The following is a 17,985-nucleotide window of genomic DNA, read 5'->3' as shown; positions in this document are numbered from 1 at the left end:
GCCTGGAAAGTATACTGGCCTAGTTTTGGCTGTGAGAGTACCTGCTAGGTACCTGCTAGCATGACACAGTGAACTTTATGTTTCTTTTGTGATTACTGCAGTTTTGTGAAGTGCACCCTCAGCTCTACCTGTTGTCTGGTTTAATGTTGTATTTTATTTTGTATGTAAAGGCATACCCAGAGCTCTTATCTCCTTCTTAATAAAACGTTTGGTTTAAAAGTGCTTACCAGTACACCCTTCTCCTTCTTTGGTCCCATATACATTTTTGGGATCCTTTCTTTTCAAGTGTGAGATATTTTATTTGGGATTTGCTAGCACGGAGTATACACTTATTTAATACACATTCTGAGTACCCCGTTCACCCGTTAAACACATTATATATATATATATATATAAAATTCAGTACAGACCGCACTACGGAGTCCTTGATACAGCCCTGGGTGCACCAAATATAATTACAGCAACACAGAAGAAGAGCACTTCATGGGTCTTTGTAAATATCACTTTACTATATGTTAACATTTTCAGACAAAAATTGTCCGTCCTCAGACAAACTTTGTCTGAGGACAGACAGTTTTTGTCCGAAAACGTTTACATATAGTAAAGTCATATTTACAAAGACCCGTGGAGTGCTCTTTTTCTGTGTTGCTGTATTTATGTAGGGAATACCTATAGAGAATATAGAGAAGTAGTAGTGTAGCACAACATTTCTATGCATTACATAATGGCTCCTATTTTGGATTAAAAACGATGGGTTTAGAACTCATCAATCTGCAGGGATGAGGAGGTGATTTAGATAAATATCTTTTACAAGCAGAATGTAAATGGATTTACAATCTTGGCAGTTTAAAACCAAGTGGTCTCAATGAAGAAATTAATTTTGCCCCCTTCCTGGGATAGATGAGTCTTGGTTAGTATCGGATCAAGTTGATTCTAGATTCCATTACTTTTATGAGCTAATAATTGATCTATGTGATCTACTTCTTCATGTTTCACTCCCCGGACTGCGTATGTATATGATCTCTGCCCAAAAGTGTGGATTAATGATGTGAGTTAGCTAATCGTGTCTATTTCAGTTTCTGTATTTAAAAACATATTTTTACCTTGTAATTTTGATTTGCCCTAATGATATCTATGAGGTGCGGGGTGTATATAAATAAACTTATTGACAGGCTTCTTTTTCCCATACTAATGTTAAATATTCAATCATATTTGTTATGTTACCTGTGCAGTAAGGAAATTATGCTGTTTATTAATTTTTGGTACAGAGACACTAATGACACATAATTACATTGGCTGTTACACTGTATAAATTCCCGAGAGAGAGAAGCACCAATAGGAAAGCACGCTTGAGAAAGCCGTACAGAATTGCCCTGCGGCAAAACACGTGTTGCGTGACTACACTGTTTAACAGCCTGGTTAGGCCGACCGGGTTGTCTTTATCCGCCTCTGACTATTTCTTTGGGGACATTCCTGATCCGGATAACATCTAGGAGCGTAACTACATTTGCACCAGCAGTAGCAAGGTATGAGAAGGCGCATCCTAAATAACGTCTATTGTGGCACGCTAACAAGGATTCAAAAGTAAGTGGAAATTGCAGCTGAAATACATTGTTGCTGATATTGTGCTCCAATAACCAACACCGTATGCCCTGTGATTGGGATCCTTAAATCAGGGTACATCTCTCAAAAGGTAGCACCCTAGGGGTTGAAGAGGTTGAGGAATATGACAGTATCGATTGCAGCTATGCATGGTTGTAACTACTGAGTACACGGTTGCAAAGACATTAATACACTGTGCTTGACTGTGCTGCTAAAGTCTGCTAAGACATCACTACACCCTGTTTGAATGTACTGCTAAGATTTGCAAAGACATCATCATATCTTGCTTCATTGCGCTACTACACCAATTTATTGGGGACTAACTACCTGCTTGCTCTGCTGGTTGTGTTTAAGCTTTGACGGTAATCTTACTAACAAATGGATCAGTGACCACTCATATACCACATGTGGGACTATTAGAAATACATATACCCAATGGCCATTGGTGGATGTTGTACTTGTATATATGTGTCTAGTAAATATTTAACTTGTTTTCTATTTCCGGATAACAATTTGCACACATCTTGGTTTGTTGTAAGCTTTTTTTGAGGCTTTATTTATGCCTTATATTAGCTGAATAAATGTGTATTGCATTAATCTGTTATTTAGAGACATTTGTGGGGAAGGGAGCCTTTCACCTGGGGGTTGGTCCCCTCTCCTGCATTACCCAGGGTATCATTCAATTTCTATCTTATGATAGGTTACGTGTTAGTGCCGGCTAGAACATACTTTTTTGTGGGTAGTATTAACCAATTTAATCTATGTTCCCAGGCACCACTGGTTTCAAGTATTTAGTTTACCAGGGATACACTTATAGATATGATATAAGTGAGCTGACGCAACATTTTTATTAATTAATATATATATATATATATATATATATATATATACACATACACACACATTATAGACCTTGCCAATATACCATATACTTTACTTTTTAATCCTTATAAAATACATTTATTAATATTTATATGACATATATTGATCAGAAAGTGTATATTAGAATGTAATACTTTATTTAAATGTATTTATGCTTGGTGCAACTTTTTTTTTTTTTTTTTAAACCTTACACTTTACACTAGGTCTTCAGGCGTGCCAATTCGTTGAACGCAAATGTTCTTTGCAATTGAGCGAAACCGTTTACTTTCAACTTGTAATATGCACATTAGAGCTGTCGTGATATTGCTTCTTGTGTCCCATGCTAACAAGAGGGCGCCACTTGTAATCTAGCCCATTATGTTTAAAATGCCAGTGATGTGCCATGAGACATTTTCAGCACTTTATTCATGGCATGGTGGGGCAAATATACATGCACTCAACCTACAGCTATATCTGCAGGCTACACAGACACTAGTAAGTCAATTTTGAAGCTTTAATAAATATTTAAAGCATTTTATTTGCTTCGAATGTGGTTTGTTATTCAAACTCTTAGTTCTAATGTAGTTGATCTTTAAAAAAAATGTTTTAAAAAAGCATTATGATTCAAAACTACTTAAAAATGTATGGGATTTAAAGGGACATGTTTCAGATACAGCATAAAAACACAATTTATGCTTACCTGATAAATTTATTTCTCTTGTGGTGTATCCAGTCCACGGATCATCCATTACTTGTGGGATATTCTCATTCCCAACAGGAAGTTGCAAGAGGACACCCACAGCAGAGCTGTAATATAGCTCCTCCCCTAACTGTCATAGCCAGTCATTCGACCGAAAACAAGCCGAGAAAGGAGGAACCATAGGGTGCAGTGGTTACTGTAGTTTAAATTTAAAAATTACCTGCCTTAAAATGATAGGGCGGGCCGTGGACTGGATACACCACAAGAGAAATAAATTTATCAGGTAAGCATAAATTGTGTTTTCTCTTGTAAGGTGTATCCAGTCCACGGATCATCCATTACTTGTGGGATACCAATACCAAAGCTAAAGTACACAGATGAAGGGAGGGACAAGGCAGGAACTTAAATGGAAGGGACCACTGCCCGTAAAACCTTTCTCCCAAATATAGCCTCCGAAGAAGCAAAAGTATCAAATTTGTAAAATTTTGAAAAAATATGAAGCGAAGACCAAGTCGTCGCCTTGCAAATCTGATCAAAAGAAGCCTCATTTTTAAAGGCCCAAGTGGAAGCCACAGCTCTAGTGGAATGAGCTGTAATCCTTTCAGGAAGTTGCTGTCCAGCAGTCTCATAGGCTAAGCGGATTAAGCTTCTTAGTCAAAAAGAAAAAGATGTTGCCGAAGCCTTTTGACCTCTCCTCTGTCCCGAGTAGACAACAAACAAAGCAGATGTTTGACGAAAATCTTTAGTAGCTTGTAAGTAAAACTTTAAAGCACGGACCACGTCCAAATTGTGTAACACAAGGATGGAACAACAATCTCTTGATTGATATTCTTGTTAGATACCACCTTAGGTAAGAACCCAGGTTTGGTACGCAGGACTACCTTATCCGTATGAAAAATCAGATAAGGAGAATCACATTGTAAGGCAGATAGCTCAGAGACTCTACGAGCCGAGGAAATAGCTACCAAAAAAAGAACTTTCCAAGATAAAAGCTTGATATCTATGGAATGAAGAGGTTCAAACGGAACATCTTGAAGAACCTTAAGAACCAAGTTTAAGCTCCATGGTGGAGCAACAGGTTTAAACACAGGCTTGATTCTAACTAAAGCCTGACAAAATGCCTGAACGTCTGGAACATCTGCCAGACGCTTAACTAGCTGACAACCCTTTTTCCAAACCTTCTTGGAGAAAAGATAATATCCTAGCAATCCTGACCTTACTCCATGAGTAACCCTTGGATTCACACCAATAAAGATATCTACACCATACCTTATGGTAAATTTTCCTGGTGACAGGCTTTCTTGCCTGTCTTAAGGTATCAATAACTGACTCGGAGAAGCCACGCTTTGATAAAATCAAGCGTTCAATCTCCAGGCAGTCAGCCTCAGAGAAATTAGATTTGGATGGTTGAAAGGACCCTGAAGTAGAAGGTCCTGATTCTGAGGCAGAGACCATGGTGGAAAGGATGACATGTCCACTAGATCTGCATACCAGGTCCTGCGTGGCCACGCAGGTGCTATCAGAATCACCAATGCTCTCTCCTGCTTGATCTTGGCAATCAGTCGAGGGAGCAGAGGAAACGGTGGAAACACATAAGCCAGGTTAAAAGACCAGGGCACTGCTAGAGCATCCAGCAGTGTTGCCTTGGGATCCCTGGACCTGGATCCGTAACACGGAAGCTTGGCGTTCTGGCGAGACGCCATGAGATCAAGTTCTGGTTTGCCCCAACGATGAATCAGTTGTGCAAATGCCTCCGGATGGAGTTCCCACTCTCCCGGATGAAAAGTCTGATGACTTAGAAAATCCGCCTTCCAGTGCTCTACACCTGGGATATGGATAGCTGATAGGTGGCAAGAGTGAATCTCTGCCCAGCGAATTATTTTTGAAACTTCTAACATCTCTAGGGAACTTCTCGTTCCCCCTTGATGGTTGATGTAAGCTACAGTCGTGATGTTGTCCAACTGAAATCTGATGTACCTCAGAGTTGCTTACTGAGGCCAAGCCTGAAGAGCCTTGAATATCGCTCTTAGTTCCAGAATATTTAATGGAATGAGAGACTCCTCCTGAGTCCACGATCCCTGAGCCTTCAGGGAGTTCCAGACTGCACCCCAACCTAGAAGGCTGGCATCTGTCGTAACAATTGTCCAATCTGGCCTGCGAAAGGTCATACCTTTGGACAGATGGAACCGAGATAGCCACCAGAGAAGAGAATCCCTGGTCTCTTGGTCCAGATTCAGTTGAGGGGACAAATCTGTGTAATCCCTGCTCCACTGACTGAGCATGCATAGTTGCAGCGGTCTGAGATGTAAGCGTGCAAACGGCACTATGTCCATTGCCGCTACCATTAAGCCGATTACTTCCATACACTGAACCACTGAAGGGCGCGGAATGGAATGAAGAACCCGGCAGGAATTTAAAAGCTTTGATAACCTGGACTCCGTCAGGTGAATTTTCATTTCTACAGAATCTATCAGAGTCCCTAGAAAGGAAACTCTTGTGAGTGGGGATAGAGAACTCTTTTCCTCGTTCACTTTCCACCCATGCGACCACAGAAATGCCAGTACTACGTCCGTATGAGACTTGGCAATTTGGAAGTTTGACGCCTGTATCAGGATGTCGTCTAAATAAGGGGCTACTGCTATGCCCCGCTGCCTTAGGACCGCCATAAGTGACCCTAGAACATTTGTAAAGATTCTTGGGGCTGTAGCTAATCCCAAGGGAAGAGCTACAACTGGTAATGCCTGTCTTAAAAGGCAAACCTGAGAAACCGATGATGATCTTTGTGTATCGGAATGTGAAGATAAGCATCCTTTAGATCCACTGTAGTCATATATTGACCCTCCTGGATCAGTGGTAGGATGGTACGAATAGTTTCCATCTTGAACGACGGAACTTTGAGGAATTTGTTTAAGATCTTTAGATCCAAAATTGGTCTGAAGGTTCCCTCTTTTTTGGGAACCACAAACAGATTTGAGTAAAAACCCTGTCCCTGTTCCTCCTTTGGAACTGGATGGATCACTCCCATAACTAGGAGGACTCGTAAACAGTGTAAGAATACCTCTCTCTTTATCTGGTGTGCAGATAATTGTGAAAGGTGAAATCTCCCTTTTTGGGGGGGAAGCTTTGAAGTCCAGAAGATATCCCTGGGATATAATTTCCAACGCCCAGGGATCCTGAACATCTCTTGCCCACGCCTGGGCAAAGAGTGAAAGTCTGCCCCCTACTAGATCCGTTCCCGGATAGGGGGCCGTTCCTTCATGCTGTCTTAGAGTCAGCAGCAGGCTTTTTTACCTGCTTACCTTTTTTCCATGTCAGGTTTGGTCTCCAGACCGTCTTGGATTGAGCAAAAGTTCCCTCTTGTTTATTATTAGAGGAAGTTGATGCCGCACCTGCCTTGAAGTTTTGAAAGGCACGAAAATTAGACTGTTTGGCCCTAGATTTGGACCTGTCCTGAGGAAGGGCATGACCTTTTCCTCCAGTGATATCAGCAATAATCTCCTTCAACCAGGCCCGAATAGGGTCTGCCCCTTGAAGGGAATGTTAAGTAGCTTAGATTTTGAAGTCACGTCAGCTGACCATGATCTAAGCCATAGCGCTCTGCGCACCTGTATAGCAAAACCAGAATTCTTAGCCGTTAGTTTAGTCAAATGAACAATGGCATCAGAATAAAAGAATTGGCTAGCTTAAGTACTCTAAGTTTGCCAAGTATGTCATCCAATGGAGTCGCTACCTGTAAAGCCTCTTCCAGAGACTCAAACCAGTAAGCCGCAGCAGCAGTGACAGGGGCAATGCATGCAAGGGGCTGTAGAATAAAACCTTGTTGAATAAATATTTTCTTAAGGTAACCTCTAATTTTTTATCCATTGGATCTAAAAAAAAAAAGCACAACTGTCCTCGACAGAGATAGTAGTACGCAAGTAGTACGCTTTACTAGAGTAGAAACTGCTCCCTCCACCTTAGGGACTGTCTGCCATAAGTCCCATGTGGTGGCGTCTATTGGAAACATTTTTCTAAAAATAGGAGGGGAAGAGAACGGCACACCTGGTCTATCCCATTCCTTATTAATAATTTCTGTAAACCTTTTAGGTATTTGGAAAAACATCAGTACACACCGGCACTGCAAAGTATTTATCCAGTCTAAACAATTTATCTGGCACTGCAATGGTATCACAGTCATTCAGAGCAGCTAAAACCTCCCTAAGCAACACGCGGAGGTGTTCAAGCTTAAATTTAAATGTAGAAATATTAGAATCAGGTATCTTTCCTGAGTCATTAACATCACCCACTGACTGAAGCTCTCTTTCCTCAGCTTCTGCATATTGTGAGGCAGTATCAGACATGGTTCTTAAAGCGTCAGTATGCTCTGCATTTTGTCTCACCCCAGAGCTATCTCGCTTACCTCTAAGTTCAGGTAGTCTGGCTAATACCGCTGACAGTGTATTATCTATGACTGCCGCCATGTCTTGTAAAGTAAACGCTATGGGCGCCCTAGATGTACTTGGCACCATTTGAGCGTGAGTCCCTTAAGCAGGAGTCAAAGGGTCTGACACGTGGGGAAAGTTAGTCGGCATAACTTCCCCCTCGTCAGATTCCTCTGGTGATACATTTTTTAAAGACAGAAAATGATCTTTATTGCATAAAATGAAATCAGTACATTTGGTACACATTCTAAGAGGGGTTTCCACCATGGCTTTTAAACATAATAAACAAGGAGTTTCTTCTATGTCAGACATGTTTATACAGAATATCAATGAGACTAGCAAGCTTGGAAAACACTTTAAATCAAGTTAACAAGCAAATATAAAAAACGGTACTGTGCCTTTAAGAGAAACAAATTTTGTCAGAATTTGAAAAACAGTGAAAAAATGCAGTAAATCATACGAAATTTTTACAGTGTGTATAATAGGCTAACAGAGCATTGCACCCACTTGCAAATGGATGATTAACCCCTTAGTTCAAAAAACGGATCAAAAAAACGAAATAGACGTTTTTTAACAGTCACAACCAACTGCCAGCAAGCTGTGGTCCTACCTTCCCCAATAAACGACTTTGGAAAGCCTTTGTGCCCTTTAGAGATGTCCTATAGCATTCAGAAGGACTTTGAGGGAAGCTGGATGTCACAGTTTGTAATTTTAACTGCACCAACTGTAACTTTTATGCTACAACAGTGGAAATTGTTTCTAGTCAAAATTTAAGCCAGCCATGTGGAAAAAACTAGGCCCCAATAAAGTTTTATCACCAAAGCATATATAAAAACGATTAAACATGCCAGCAAACGTTTTATATTGTAAATATCATAAGGGTATTACCCCTGGGAGTAAGCATGATACCAGTCGTTATTAAATCACTGTATTCAGGCTTAACTTACATTAATCCGGTATCAGCAGCATTTTCTAGTGTTTTCCATCTCCAGAAAAAAATATAACTGCACATACCTGATAGCAGAATAAACTGCACGCCATTCTCTCGCTGAAGTTACCTCATCTGTGTAATCCCCTCAGACATATGTGAGAATAGCAATGGATCTTAGTTACAACCTGCTAAGATCATAGAAACCTCAGGCAGATTCTTCTTCTATTTACTGCCTGAGATAAAATAGCACAACTCCGGTACTATTTAAAAATAACAAACTTTTGATTGAAGAAAATAAACTATCTATATTTCACTACTCTCTCCTACAACGTCCTGCTTGTTGAGAGTTGCAAGAGAATGACTGGGTATGACAGTTAGGGGAGGAGCTATATTACAGCTCTGCTGTGGGTGTCCTCTTGCAACTTCCTGTTGGGAATGAGAATATCCCACAAGTAATGGATGATCCGTGGACTGGATACACCTTACAAGAGAAATTGTAAACATCTTTACAATTTATTTCTATTATCACATTTTCTTTGTTCCTTTGGTATCCTTTGTTGAAAAGCAGGGGGTAAGCTCAGGAGTGTGCACGTGTTTTCCATACTATATGGCAGCAGTTTTGCAAGAATTTTGTACATTAGCAAGACCACTGGATGGCAGTACTAGTTCCTGCCATGTGGTGCTCCAGATATGCACAATCTACCTACCTTGGTGTCTCACCAACAAAGAATACCATGAGAACAAAGCACATTTTACTGATAGAAGTAAACTGGAAACTTTATTTTTTAAATGGCATGCTCTGTGTGAATCATTAAATTATTTTTTTTAATTTCATGTCCTTTTAGGTGATCAATTAAAAAGACAGTAAACATTAGTTAAAGGGACATTCAAGCCAAAATTGTAAACCACATGGGTGCATTTCAATATTGAACAGAAGCATTTTTGTAATACACGTGCATTAGCAAAAATGCTTCTAATAAAAGTTAAAGCTATTTCAAAAGAGTATTTAAGTATGCAACGTGCACCAGCATTTTAAACACAGGACTTGCTCAGACAGCCTAACATGCATGTATCATCTGATAATGACTCAATGTCTTAATTGCTGACACGATACAAGCTTCACTGATGATCTGAGCAGCTGCAATATTTAAAATGCTGGTGCACTGACAATATCTAGCTATGCTTCACATGCACGTGCAGAGAAAAATGTTAACTCTAAAACAGTGATAACTTTTACTAGAAGCATTTTTGAAAGTACATGTATATTGCAAATATGTCTCTATTCAAATATGTAATTAATCTATGTGCATTTCAATTTTGACCGGAATGTCCCTTTAAAGCAATCATTTCATTACTTATATGACCCAGTATATATATATATATAGATAGATAGATAGATAGATAGATAGATAGATAGATAGATAGATAGATATACACAGTATATATGTGTGTAAATAAGGGGTGGAAAAATATCATTCTACTTTAATAGTTAGGGATGAAAAACTACTAGCCTAGTGGGAAAATAATGCTAGTCCACTAAGGAGTCGATCACAATCCTTTAGAAAAAACATATCTAATGATTTTCTACAGAAAAACATAATTAAAGTCTATGGGGATTATTGTAGATAAATCATTTGATATGTTCTTCTAAAGGACTGTGATCGACCCCTAAATGGTAGAGATAAGAAAAAAGTTATCTCCCAGTAGTACATTAACCTACTTAGGTATATTTGTTTTTAAATAAAGGATACTAAAAGAACAAAGCAAACAAGATACTATAAGTAAAGTGGAAACTTGAAAGTTATTTAAAATTGCATGTTCTGTCTGAATTATAAAAGTTTAATTTTGGGTTTACTGTCTCTTTAATTTTAACAACAGAATATATATCTCAAATGGGGATTACATTAGCAAATACATTGGGTGTTGTATCAAGGTTGGTTTCAGTCTTGTCAGTAATGCTAATGGTTGTATCAAGGTTGGTTTCAGTCTTGTCAGTAACGCTAATGGTTGTATCAAGGTTGGTTTCAGTCTTGTCAGTAACCCTAATGGTTGTATCAAGGTTGGTTTCAGTCTTGTCAGTAACGCTAATGGTTGTATCAAGGTTGGTTTCAGTCTTGTCAGTAACGCTAATGGTTGTATCAAGGTTGGTTTCAGTCTTGTCAGTAACGCTAATGGTTGTATCAAGGTTGGTTTCAGTCTTGTCAGTAACCCTAATGGTTGTATCAAGGTTGGTTTCAGTCTTGTCAGTAACGCTAATGGTTGTATCAAGGTTGGTTTCAGTCTTGTCAGTAACGCTAATGGTTGTATCAAGGTTGGTTTCAGTCTTGTCAGTAACGCTAATGGTTGTATCAAGGTTGGTTTCAGTCTTGTCAGTAACCCTAATGGTTGTATCAAGGTTGGTTTTAGTCTTGTCAGTAACCCTAATGGTTGTATCAAGGTTGGTTTCAGTCTTGTCAGTAACCCTAATGGTTGTATCAAGGTTGGTTTCAGTCTTGTCAGTAATGCTAATGGTTGTATCAAGGTTGGTTTCAGTCTTGTCAGTAACGCTAATGGTTGTATCAAGGTTGGTTTCAGTCTTGTCAGTAACGCTAATGGTTGTATCAAGGTTGGTTTCAGTCTTGTCAGTAACGCTAATGAGCAGAACACATATTTTAAGCTACATCCCATAAATTCTCTTAATTACTATAGTCACCAGAATAAAAAAAAATGCAAATAAGATGTGGTCAATATAAACTATATCTATTGAATTATATACAAAATAAAAGATGGAGAGGAAGAGAAATAAACATTGGTATACAACAACAACAACAACAAGAATCAGAAGCGTTTGTGCTAAGTGTACTTATTCACTGACTTCTTTACAGACATCTGAAAATATCATCAGTAAAGACTAGCTGCTTCGTGCATTGTGTTATTCTGCAGGCAGAAGCAAACACTCATTTTAAACTAACCAATCACGGTTTAAATGTCTATGTACTTATTAGTTGAGGCTAAAACTGAAGGACATAAAGAAAATAACTAGATTGGTGGATTAAACGCATGACTTTATAATAATAACTGCCTTACCTGATGGTATTTCTTGAGGATATTGTGCATCTCAGCTACATCTTCACTTGTAATAGTTTTTATGATGTACCTCTTGTCACAGGACGTATGAAATCTTGCGCCACTGCGGGCTTGGGAGTCATTAGCTAGTGGTGCACACCGTGTCAATGAGTTCTGGAACAAAACATACAAAACAAGAATGAAACACAAGACACAAAATCAGGGTTTGTCACTCATGGCTGGTTCTGGTCAATGTTGACAATAAATAATAAATATATGTGATGGTGAAACATCTTCTATGTCTCTTGCAATCTAATTTGAAATAAATGGTCATTTAAAATCATCAAGATGGTGGTTACCAGTGGAGGGTGTGGGTGGGAAGATAACTGTTTGGGTGGGATCAGGTATGGATCAGGGGGTGGAATGAGTCAGGTTGGAGGGAAATCCTTACACCAGAGAAAATATTAACCTTACATGCTACTTGATTAACCCCTTCACTGATGTGAGTTTCAGAAGTGTGGTGCGCAGCTGCAATTAGGGTCTTCTACTTGCCGAAAAACAATGGCAAAGCCTTGCTTGTCTGTTGCTTCTCAACAAAGGGGATCCCAGAAAAGCTTTTACAACCATTTGTCTTATGACTGCAGCAGTTGTGAATAAATAGTTTCAGTGAAAACCCCAATTTTGCAAAACAATTCATTATTTTTATATGATCGTATTTGGCAGGCAAATAATGGCATCAAATATACCAACATGGGCCTAGATTGTACTTTAGAAATATATATAGTTTTGTGGGTTCATTTTCAGAATTTAGGCAGCTCTGCTGTACCAAATAAGTGTTGGCCCATTGCATCATTTTATACATAGCTCTGTGAAATTGTAAGAATAAAATTACAGGAAAAGGGAGCAAAATAAATAAGGAAAATATAATGCAAACTTTTTTTTTTACTACACATAATTAAACATTTTATATCACACTCTAAAACTGTTTCATTTCCTTTTAAGTATTCACTGTATTTGTGCCACAAAGCAATTCATGTTGCAGTTGCAGAATCACCCAGTAGTAAAGCAAGGCTGGAAGTGATTGGTCACATGTTCTACTGACAGTGATCACAGCTTTTGCATATCTCCATGCGCCAGGATTGTGTAATCAGCCTGCTTGGCCATAGGTTTATATCCCTGAAGAATTCCCCTGACTCTGTTGCTAGTTTTACAGTCCTCCAAGTTGCAAAAATTGTGATTTAAGCAGGAAGTTTTCAACCTAATTCCTATATAGGATTTATTTTGTTTAGTATAAAAACAGGTAATAAATATTGTGCAGCTAATTAAAGGGACATGAAACCCATTTTTCCCCCTTCATGATTCAGATAGAGCATGCAATTTTAAATAACTTTCAATTTATTTCAAATTTATTTTGTTCACTTTATATTCTTTGTTGAGAAGTATACCTAGGTGGGCTCAGAAGATGTTGATTGGTAGCTGCACATATATTCCTCGTCATTGGGTTTCACCTAGCTACCAGTAGTGCATTACTTCTCCTTCAACAAAGGATACCAAGAGAATGACGATAATTAGATAAAAAAGACGTAATTTGCTCTTAGTCATAAAAGAAAAATGTTGGGTTTCATTTCCCTCTGCTAAAAGACACCCTGATTAGAAGTGGTGTATTTTTCTTTATTTCCCTTTATAATAAGCATATATTTTATTACTATTGATATGAGCTTGTTCATTGGGTACTCTGAGATTTATGCTACCTATAAAGCATCTGCAATACTCCAACAATGCTGCAGCATATACCTCTAGCTAGCTGAATATGCAATAGGAGACGGCCACCAGGTGGCAGGTGAGCACTTAATCTACAACAAAAACAAATGAGAGATTGAGTTACCGCATCAAAAGCATGCTGGGGATTCATCAAGCACAAGAACAAATATGTCACATAGGATCATGTCTTCTGTTCAGCATTCCTCACATGTAAGCAGGATGGCTGATGAAAAACCTTACACTTTATATACAAAGGCTAATAATACATTAATGTCAAGCTTGAAATGTGTACTGGCAACCTGGGAAGAGTTAATACAGACACAGCTGCACAGGAAGGTCTTCTTGTGAGGAGCATTTTGTATGGCTGTGTGGGCCTGATAGGAACCGTATGTGTAATCACAGCTTTACTGGTACAAATGCAGTAGAGCAAAATGAATCTGACTAAAAACAAAGAGCACAAAAACATATATGCAGTTTACAAGCTTATATGAAATTGTATTGTTACATCACTTCTTTTTATTTCTGAAATGATATAATTCAAGGGGAGCAAACACAAGGTAAAGGTTATGATGGGACTTCATGTGGTGTTGATTAAAGACCAACCAGTTCTATTATGTGATTAAACTCCATTGTACCTGTATAAAAAGGGCTACATTTTTGTGTTCTGCTTTATTGGAGATAAAACTTTAACCGTCTTTAAATTAAATGGTTCATTTGAACATGTTCAAATTCTGTCCAACTTTGATGCTTTTGTACAACTTATTCTTTTTGTTAAATTGTGTATTTACATTTGTGCTCTGATTATTGTATTTGTGGGCACTGATTTGCTCTGATCTGCGGCTGTATTAGAACACTATCCCCATACACTGTGCAGTTTTGTTGCTGCTTTTACAAGTATGAATACATTGAAGAAAAAAACATAAATTATGCTTACCTGATAATTTCATTTCCATTGTTACGAGGAGAGTCCATGGCTTCATTCATTACTTTGTGGGAAATACAGAACCTGGCCACCAGGAGGAGGCAAAGATACCCCAGCCAAAGGCTTAAATACCTCCCCCACTCCCCTCATCCCCCAGTCATTCTGCAGAGGGAACAAGGAACAGTAGGAGAACTATCAGGGTATAAATGGTGCTAGGACGGAGCCTGAACCAGGATGTCATTCAGCTAAGGAGCTACTGCTATCCCTCTGGATCTTGCCACCGCGAGAAGAGCTCCCAGAACCTTCGTGAATATTCTTGGAGCAGTAGCCAAACCGAAGGGAAGAGCTACAAACTGGAAGTGCTGATCCAGAAAGACAAACCTTAAGAACCTGAAGTGATCCTTGTGTATTGGCACATGAAGGTAAGCGTCCTTCAAGTCTATCGTAGTCATAAACTGAACCTCTTGAACTAGGGGCAGTATAGACCTTATCGTCTCCATTTTGAACGATGGAACTGACAGAAACTTGTTGAGGCACTTTAGGTCCAGAATCGGGTGAAACGTGCCCTCCTTCTTTGGAACCACGCACTGGTTTGAATAGTACCCTAGAGCCCTTTCTGCTAGAGGTACCGGTACAATTACTCCTAGAGACGAGAGATCCCTTACACACTCTAGAAAGGCATCTCGTTTCTCTGGTTTTGACAATAGACAAGAGGAATATGCCCCTGGGAGTATGAGTTTTGAAACCTATCCTGTAACCCTGGGCAACAACCTCCAGAACCCAAGGATCCCGTACGTCTCTCATCCAAGCCTCTGCGAAAAGAGATAGTCTGCCCCCTACGAGATCCAAAGATCGGGGGCCGCTCCTTCATGCAGTTTTTGTCTCACCGGGCTTCTTGCTCTGCTTGGTTTTATTCCAAGACTGGGAAGGCTTCGAAGATCCCTTGGACTGCTCGGGTTTTGTGGCAGGTTTCTGACATTGGGACTTGTCCGAACAAAAGGGACGAAAACTAGGACCCTTAGGTTTATTCTTCTTATCCTACAGTAGAAAGGCACCCTTGCCCCCCGTAACCGTGGATATGATAGAGTCCAGGCCTGGACCAAAAATAATCTTTCCCTTAAACGGGAGAGAAAGCAATCTAGATTTGGACATCAGCCTGATGTCTTGGCATTCAAGCGAATAATCTGCATATTAGCATCAGAGATAAATGAATTAGCAACCCTCATTGCCCTAATTCTTTCCTGTATCTCCTCAAGGGAAGTCTTCACCTCTAGCATTTCTGACAGAGTCCCACCAATAGGTAGAGGCTCCCGCCACTGCAGCGACCGTGGCTGCATGCTGAAAAACGAACCCGGTGTGTTGAAACATCTTTTTAAACAGGGTTTCTAATTTCTTTTCCATGGGTTCCTTAAATGACAAACTATCCTCAAGCGGGATAGTGGTGCGCTTAGCAAGCATGGAGATAGCTCCGTCTACCTTAGGGACAGATCCCCACAACTCTAGCTGTGAATCTGGAACCAGGAACAACTTTTTAAATGAAGAAGGGGAAAGAGACGGCCCAATCCCCTCCAATTCATTCTTAACAATATTTGCCATCTTTACGGGAACCGGGAAAGTCTGGGGCACTACCCTGTCTTCATAAACCCTATCGAGCTTAGGAATAGAAGGTTCCTCCGGTAACTTCGGTTCCGGAACCTCTAGAGAAGCCAACACTTCTTTCAATAAAAAGCATAAGTTCTCCATCCTAAACCTAAAGTCTGGTTCCTCCACAGCCGGAGGTTCAGAGGCCGCAGATTCCGACCCAGAGAAAAAGTCCTCCAAAGTATCGGAATCCCCTGCATCAGTGGATAATCTAGTCTCAGATACATCCAACGGAGTAGATGACCCTTGGGAAGAATAGCAATGTTTAACCTTTCTCTTGCGCTTAGCCCGGCGAGATAAAGCACTAAAAACCGCAGACACCAACGTTTGCAACTGCTCTGCAATACCAAGCGGCAGCATGGCCCCTCCCGCAGGAGGATTAGAAGTGCAATGGGGAGGGGGAGGAGCCAACTTTGAGACTGAGCGGTCGCACATTGCAATAGCCCCAGCCACTTTCTACATAAAAGTCAAATTTTGCGACCGGTTGGACTTCTCTAACTTTTTGTTGCTGGGACCCTAGAGGTTAAGGAGACCTACACGCTGAAAATATTAGTGCCAAATCGCTCCTTGCAGATATTTATGTCACTTCCCTACCTAGCCTACTGGCCAGTGATATCGGGAGCGGCCATGTTTATTGTCATGGAGAGCCTGAATGCAGAGTAAAATCCGCTATTTGCTGCCCTATTAACGATAGAGAATGTCACCGCAGAGGAATCTTACCATAGACATGGCGACGCATCTCCTCACGGTGATCAGTAACCTCCTAGAAGAGTATCGGGCAGCATCTGAGCACTCGAGCATAATGGCATCTAAACCTTCTGACGCAATATACAGCACCACTAACATGGACAGGAAAGCGGAGAAGCAAGAGGAGAGGTGCACTAGTATACAGTTGCCTATGAATTACCTGAGCGCTCACATGAGTATAGCCACTGAAATAGAGTCGTTAAATTTTCAAAGACCGGCGACCAAGAGATACCCTCAACCCGCAGCAGGGCTATTCCCTCAGGGACCACAGCTATCACAACACTGTAAACCAAAAGGGCCTACGTACGGGGCCATTCATCGCAGTGACCATGTCCAGGGCGCACTTCCTCATATCACCATGCTGCGGCCGCAAAAGCTACACATCTGAAAATGCGATTCCTGCTTAAAGACCGCATAGTAAAGATCGCACATATTTTCCTGGCCTTTCAATGGCCCGGAGCCCCGCATTGGCCGATTAGCACATTCTTCTTCAATTTACCACAAGTTATGGGACACTATCAAGCCTGGCGAGTAGGTGTAGGATGATACCGACCAGTCAGTGAAATTTTTTTGCTGCTGCCCCATTGTACTCAACTCTTCTCAGAGAACTCTATAGTTATGTTTTCTTTTGATTTTTAATTTTTTTTGCAGCTGGCTTATATTAGAAATTGACTAGCAGCTTTAAATGATGCGGACCCTACTGTTATACCTGACTGGAAATACCAAACACAGTTTGACCTGCTGATTACATCTCACCCCTGGACTGATGCAAGAAGCCTTACCAATACTGTTATTTTTATCATTAAGCACTTTCTAATATAGGTAATCCCCTTCATTCTGCTGGGACATTGGTGACACTCTCCTTTATTATCACAAGGACTTGTTGATCTTCAATACTGCTTAGAGTGGAGTGAAAATGTAATATGTTACCCCGTGCTTATTCTATGTCATGGCTCCTTGCTTAAAAGTGTTTTAGTGTTGTTTGAGTTTGCAGTAGTTGTTGTTATATGCTCTGCTCAAAATAAGATTGCAGTCACCCCCTATGATTATATAAAAAAATTCCCAGTCCTCTTTGGGCTAATGAGTGTGGGTTAACCCCTTACTTATAGCATCTTACTAACGGTGGAAATGCTCACTAAAGGACAAAATGCTGGGTTATTCTCTATAGGCAGGCTAGATATAAATGACTGTCTTGTTTTTTCTTTTTTTTTTTTTTTTTCACAGCTCTTTATGGCTTAAATTAGTTGTCTGTTTTATTTACTTATTATACTTTGATTGCATGTTGCATTATTTTTACAGCAGTTCCCCTGTTTTCTAAGATGGACTCTGGACATGTCTAATTTGTAAATTTTAA

At 39.9% G+C, this 17,985-nt stretch overlaps 1 protein-coding gene across 2 annotated transcripts in view; it reads right to left on the bottom strand.

The window, feature by feature from the left end:
* Positions 1 to 17,985, bottom strand: part of LOC128660219 (phosphatidylinositol 5-phosphate 4-kinase type-2 alpha) — a 487,148-nt gene that overhangs the window by 102,745 nt on the left and 366,418 nt on the right. For both annotated transcript variants that reach the window (XM_053713954.1, XM_053713956.1), the window contains exon 4: positions 11,582 to 11,734. In XM_053713954.1, coding sequence (XP_053569929.1) covers positions 11,582 to 11,734 — 153 coding nt within the window. The remainder of the gene's footprint in view (positions 1 to 11,581; positions 11,735 to 17,985) is intronic.

This window comes from Bombina bombina, chromosome 5, assembly GCF_027579735.1.
Source record: "Bombina bombina isolate aBomBom1 chromosome 5, aBomBom1.pri, whole genome shotgun sequence".
In the NCBI taxonomy this organism is placed as follows: domain Eukaryota; kingdom Metazoa; phylum Chordata; class Amphibia; order Anura; family Bombinatoridae; genus Bombina; species Bombina bombina.
The sequence above is the reverse complement of the archived record's forward strand: the minus strand, read 5'-3'. Positions and strand labels throughout refer to the sequence as shown.